Below are 6,408 nucleotides of genomic sequence, written 5' to 3'. Positions count from 1 at the left end.
ACACCGGCCTCCCGCCTCCCCGTGAGCCCCCTCCCTCCGCCAAGACCCGCACTCACCCCGCCCGCCTCCACCTGGCACTCAATGCCCCCGACCCGTCATCACCCGGTCGGCCTCCTCTCCGAGGCCCGTCCACACCGCGACCCTCCTCGCGCCCCCGGACACCCCTCACTCACCGCACTCCCCGACCCTCTTTTCTGTCTCCCCCGCACCTTTTCCCGTGACTTCCACCAACCCGCCTCCTTCCCCTTTGACCCCGCCCAGGGAGGGTCACACCGGCTCCGTCTAAACCCCAAACCCTGCAGCACCTGCAGCCCCGCGCTGCGCCCTCCGACCGCACTCCCCCTCCAGGTGCGCGCGCACCTGGGCGGCCCCCCGTGCACCCTCAGATCCCTGCGCCCCCCGCCACCACCGCCCCCCGGGGAACCTCCCTCGCGACTGGGGAGAGGGTCCCAACCACACCCCACACCCCAGACCCGCTCCAACTGCCCCGCCTCCCGGCCCCCCTGGTGGGGAGGAAACGCCCGCTTCCTCCACCTGCCGGCTGCACCCGCCCCGCCTCGCCCCGCCGTCCTCCTCCCTCCGGGGCTCCTCGGGCTTCTCTGCACACGGGGTGGGGGCCTGGGGGGGGGGGAAACGTCCACGCCGCCTCCGGTCCAGGTGGGGGCCTGAGTTCTGGACGCGCATGGGGCCCCCCCAGACCTGGGCGGCGGGGGAGGGGGCGGAACCCCTGTGTGAGGGCTTGGGGACCGTCATGCTGGTCTCTCCACCCCCGTGTGTGTCAGTCTCTGGTGGCGGCCCTCACAAACCCCCCACCGTGGGGGGGCCTCAAACAACTGCCACCAGGACTCTGAGGTCAAGGGTTGCAGGGCCGGGCTCCCCCCACCCCCACCCCCATCCCCGCAGGCTCCAGGGGAGGGTCCCTCCCTCCTCCCCGCGGATGCACGATCCCCTTTGCCCTTCCTGTCCTGCCCCTGGCCGGCTGTTCACTCTGCGATCTGCCCCAGGACCTTTGCACTTGCAGCCGAGCTGCCCCAGCTGGCCGGCCGAGGGGGGGGGACGGGACACCCCCACTTCGGAGACGTCTTAGGTCTCCAGCGGCTGCCGTCCCCGTCCTTCCCTTCGCCCCGGGAGCCTGTCGGGTCCACACCTCTGGTTGCACCTGCTTCGCGGACCGACCCCCCCCTCCAGCTGGGCCCCACGGCCGCGTCCCAACTCCGAGGGAGCGCGACCCCCCCCCATGACCACAGGAGATCCACCCTCGCCGACACGGTTCCCCATTCTGCTTCCTCTTGGCTGAACTCCCCCTGGTTGCTTCTTGCTCATCCTGATGGAGCAAAAACACCCACTTCTGTAAACTTGGTTTTTCAAAAAAAAAAAAAAAAACCACCGCAGTGATCTAAGGCCCCAGAGACGCTTGACGTTCTGGCGACAGGCACAGCGACGCTATGCCAGGGCGGCTGTTTTAAACAAACGGTCATTCATAGCATAGGGCTCTTTTTTTTTTTTTTTTTTGGTGAGGAAGATTAGCCCTGAGCTAACATCTGCTGCCACTCCTCCTCTTTTTTTTTTTTTTTTTTTTTTGCTGAAGAAGACTGACCCTGAGCTCACATCCATGCCCATCTTCGTCTACTTTATATGTGGGACGTCTAGGGAGATCTCATTGCTCTTTCTATTTATTTATTCATTTTTTTTGCCTTCATTTTTTTTTAAAAATAGAGGCAAAATGCACAGGGCCCCAAGGGGACCCTCTTGCAGCGCGCAATTCAGCCACGTTCGCCGGGTTGTGCGACCATCTCGCCCGTGTGGCTCCAGCCCATTTCCATTTCCGTCCCCATTCGGCGGTCACCCCCCAATCTGCCTCCCGGCCCCTGGACACCCCCGAATCGGCCTCCTGGTTTTGGAACGGCCCGTTCTACCCGCTTCGTCTCCACGGCACACAACCTACATTGTGGCCTCCGGGACCCAGGGCCTCCCGCTTTCTCTTCTTCTTTCTGTGCTCACCCCTCGCCAGGTTTTCCTTCTGCTTTTCTAGCTGTGAGCTTCCTAGAGGCACAGGGCTGGCATGAAAACGCTCGGCTTCCGCCAGCTGGGCCTCGATGCCCCATCTGAAAGCGCTCAACAAACACCTGGGGTGGCCGCCGGGACACGCAGACTCAGACTCTGCGGGTCTGGGTGGCATCTGACACCCAGCTGCTGGTTCAAATCCCCATGCTGGGTGGGGGGGTGGGGTGGGGCATGGAACACCACCGGCAGGCCCCAATGACACACCTCCCAGCCAGGCCGGCCACACTTGTTTGCAAGCGACTTTCAGATGGATCGACGGATGGCAGGACGAGCCCCCAGGAGGCGGGGACCCCCGTCTCCTCCCTCCGGGGTTTGGGGGGGACCACGTGCACACGCCTGGGGACGGGGGTGCAAGCTGGCTGCCGTTTCCGACATGCACGGGCACCCCGGGGTGGGGGGGGGGGGAGCTCCGCCGGCTGCAGATGCATGCTGGGTAATTCCCGGGGCGAATTCGGAGCTGGATTCAGGGCAGCCCCCAGTGACCGTCTTGCACGGAGCATCCTTCCTCCGGTCGCTCGCATGGCCCACCCTCGGGTCCTCACCCGCCCGGAGGCCTCGCCTCCAGCCCCAGCAGCACGGACCGCGGGGAAGACCACGGAAGGAAGGGAAGGGGATCGGCTTACCCCGAGGGCGAGCGCGCAGCACCGGGCCCGCGTCCGTCAGCCGGCTCTCCTGGGCTGTGTTTCCTGACGCGCTGACATCTGGCCGGTGTCTCTGGGCCCGTCTGTCCCCCGCCCGCCCCCCGCCCCCCGTCGTCAGAGTGAGCGCGAGGATTGCACGGCACAGACATCTCGACGACCCGGAACCTTCCTTTTTCTCCTTAATTCCCTCCCCCTTCCTGTGGGGTGTGCTCATCGCGGAGAATTGGGAAACCCGTCTGCAGTCAGCGAGCTCCTGGCCTTCCAGACTCACGTCCCAGAAGAGCCCCATGGCGGGGCCGGCCCCGCGGCTGAGCGCTGCAGGTCGTGCACTCTGCTTAGGTGGCCCCGGGGCTGGCCGGTTCGGATCCTGGGCGCGGACCTGGCACTGCTCTTGAGGCCACGCTGAGGCGGCGTCCCACATAAAACACCCAGTAGGACCTCCAAGTAGGATATACAACCACGTCCTGCGGCGTTAGGGAGAGAAAAAAAAAAAAAAACAGGAAGATTGGCAACAGTTGTTAGCTCAGGGTCAATCTTCCTCAGCAAAAAAGAAAAAAAAAAAAAAGAGGAAGATTGGCAACAGTTGTTAGCTCAGGGTCAATCTTCCTCAGCAAAAAAAACTCAGGAAGATTGGCAACAGTTGTTAGCTCAGGGTCAATCTTCCTCAGCAAAAAAAAAAAAAACAAAAAAAAAACCCAGGAAGATTGGCAACAGTTGTTAGCTCAGGGCCAATCTTCCTCAGCAAAAAAAAAAAAAAAAAAGAGTCCCGTTGGATAGCTTGAGTGTGAAACACACGCACCCCTGTAGACATGGACACACACAGCTGTGGGTGCCTTCTAGAAAACACGGGGAAAAGCCAAGCGCAGGGGAGATGGATCGAGACACAAGGCACGGGGCACCCTGCAAACCACAGGGCGAGGAGTCCATGAAATGGAGATCCGTGTTGGAAGTGCGATCACAGCAAACGTGGAAGGTGGGTGCACCCAACACAGTTCTGTGGTTCTCTGATCCTGAAGGAGCTGGTCACCTTCAGCATCAGTGTAGACGAGGCCGTCTTCTCTAAGACTCAACCAGACACCCCACGTCGGCTCAGAATGGGTCCCAGGTGGGTCTCACTGTCTCTGCTCACCTTCAGCGTCAGTGTAGACAAGGCGTGGCCACCGCCAAGGAGAGTAAGGGAGACCCACTCTGGCCTTGGGTGTCTGGCCAGGGTCCTGCTGGGCCTGCGTGGGGCGACCACGGAGGGTTGGGCGGGGGGAATGGGGGTCCAGGCTCGACCGCTCGGCTGCTGGCGATGGGACCGTCTGTGCCTTGAACCCAACGCCCCACGTCTTGCCTCTTCTACCCTCTCTCTGTGGGGCGCGGAATTTTTTGGCCACGAGCTCGAACCTTTGTTAAAGGTCAAGTTCAACTTTCCGCGTCGGGGCCGTTCTGAGAAGGTCATGCAGAAGTGGACGGCCACACCGCGGTCTTCCAGGAAATTGCAGCACAGGAAAGGTTCGATCAAGCCCTGCAGCTCTGACTCCCCTCCCCCCGCGCTCGCTCCAGCCGCGTGGAAGGGACGGGGCTGGAATGTCCCTCGGGGCCCGGTGGCACGTCAGCAGGGCCGGCGTTGTGCGACCAGAGGGGCGTCAGCACCCGCCGCTCGCTCTCAGGAGCTCACGTGGCTGAACACACGAGCGGAGGCTCAGGGGCCCGCCGCAGCCTCCTTCCCAGACCATCAGCTCCACTTCACGGCCTCCTCTCCCGCCTGTGGGGGCCAGGGCGTCGGGGAGACGCTCGGGAGGAAGGCCCACACCTCCCTAACGCTCTGCTGCCCGTGAAGGATACAGTCTCCCGGCTGACTTGATAAACAAGCCATCCACCTTGCAGTGGTGATGGTGATGATGATGATGGCGATGCTGGTGGTGATGATGATGGTGGTGGTGATGACGATGATGTTGGTGGTGAAGATGATGATGGTGATGATGGAGGTGGTGACAGTGATGATGATGGTGATGGTGACAATGGTGATGATGGTGATGATGGTGGTGGTGACAGTGATGATGATGGTGATGGTGATGATGATGATGATTATGATGGTGACGATGATGGTGCTGATGGTGATGATGATGATGGTGGTGATGATGATGATGGTGATGGTGGTGATGGTGATGACGATAATGATGATGGTGATGGTGGTGAAGATGATGATGATGTTGGTGACGATGATGGTGGTTATGGTGGTGATGTTGATGATGATGATGGCGATGGTGACGATGGTGACGATGATGGTGGTGATGGTGGTGGTGACGATGGTGATGATGATGATGATGATGATGGTGACGATGATGGTGGTGATGGTGGTGATGATGATGATGGCGATGGTGACGATGGTGATGATGGTGACGATGATGGTGGTGATGGTGGTGATGGTGGTGATGGTGATGACGATGATGGCGATGGTGACGATGGTGATGATGGTGACGATGATGGTGGTGATGGTGCTGATGGTGGTGATGATGATGATGATGATGATAATAGTGGTGATGGTGATGATGATGGTGGTGATGGTGATGATGATGGTGGTGATGGTGATGATGATGGTGATGATGATGGTGATGATGGTGGTGATGGTGATGATGGTGATGGTGGTGATGATGGTGGTGATGGTGATGGTGGTGATGATGAAGGTGGCAATCCAGCATCATTCTAAACAAACAAAGCTCCTACTGGGTGACCCCCATCTCCCACACTCTGGGCCAAACTCTAAGACCCCAAGATTGGTCCACACTCTCTGTGTCAGGGTTCTCCAGAGAAACAGAACCAACAGGAGGTGCGTGTGTGTGGAGAGAGAATTTATTTCGAGGAATTGGTTCACGCGATCGTGGAGACTGGAAAGTCCAGATTTTGCGGGGTAGACCAGCGGGCTGGAGACCCAGGGAAGAGGTGATGTGGGAAGTCGAGAAAGAAGGCCATCTGGAGGCACCGTTCTCAGACTATTTCATCAGGAGCATACGACGGCGATTTCTTGCGTGTCTCTACTGCCGCTGTGCGGATGGACCCCATTCTGTTTATCCATTTGTCTGTTGTTGGGTATTTGGGTTGTTTGCACCTTTTGGTTATTTGTGAATAATTCTGAGGTGAAAATGCGTGTACAAATTTTGCGTGAAAATGTGTTTTCATTTCTGTTGGGCCTAGGCCTAAGTGTGCGACTGAGGGGTCAAATGGAAACTGAGGAACAGAACAGGGGTGGACTCATGGAGGCGTTAGCGTGCCGTCATAGATTAGGGAGGCTCAAACATCATTGAACAATGTGACACCCAAGGTGGGCGGATTGCAGGCGTGGCTTGATCAAGGTGTTGCATCCTCATTGCTCTGGGATTACCCGGCCCCTCCATTCTCTGGGCTCCCCCAGGCTGCCTTTTGGGGCAGTGAGGTGGTTTCCACCCACTCTTGAGGCACAGATATTATCCATATTTGATATATGTTTACACACATATATATGCATACCCTTATATACACACTCTAAAATGTCTATTTTTTAGAATGAACAAAAATTGCTGCAAAGTTCGATGAAACTAAGACAGCGATCCCGTGGAGAAGCTATCGCTGCATCGTCAGATACACCGCAAATGGGCCCAAACTTCCCACGGCCGAATTTGGGAAAAAAAACCCTCACAATTTAAATGAATCCCGAGATGCACCTGCGTGTGTGTCCACA

General features: G+C 58.4%; 1 protein-coding gene across 3 annotated transcripts in view; it reads right to left on the bottom strand.

Annotated features, from left to right (window-relative positions):
- Positions 1 to 4,066, bottom strand: part of CSF2RA (colony stimulating factor 2 receptor subunit alpha) — a 15,284-nt gene extending 11,218 nt beyond the window's left edge. Inside the window, exons 1-2 of one of the 3 annotated variants that reach the window (XM_070257893.1) lie at positions 3,835 to 4,066; positions 2,688 to 3,169 (exon numbers count right to left, since the gene is read on the bottom strand). In XM_070257893.1, the coding sequence (XP_070113994.1) occupies positions 2,688 to 3,126 (439 nt within the window). In that variant the 5' untranslated portion in view covers positions 3,127 to 3,169; positions 3,835 to 4,066. Of the gene's footprint in view, positions 1 to 2,687; positions 3,170 to 3,834 lie in introns of those variants that run through there. The other 2 variants (XM_070257891.1, XM_070257892.1) reach the window with 2 other exon arrangements.
- Positions 4,067 to 6,408: the final 2,342 nt, after the last annotated feature.

This window comes from Equus caballus, chromosome X (assembly GCF_041296265.1).
Source record: "Equus caballus isolate H_3958 breed thoroughbred chromosome X, TB-T2T, whole genome shotgun sequence".
In the NCBI taxonomy this organism is placed as follows: Eukaryota; Metazoa; Chordata; class Mammalia; order Perissodactyla; family Equidae; genus Equus; species Equus caballus.
The sequence above is the reverse complement of the archived record's forward strand: the minus strand, read 5'-3'. Positions and strand labels throughout refer to the sequence as shown.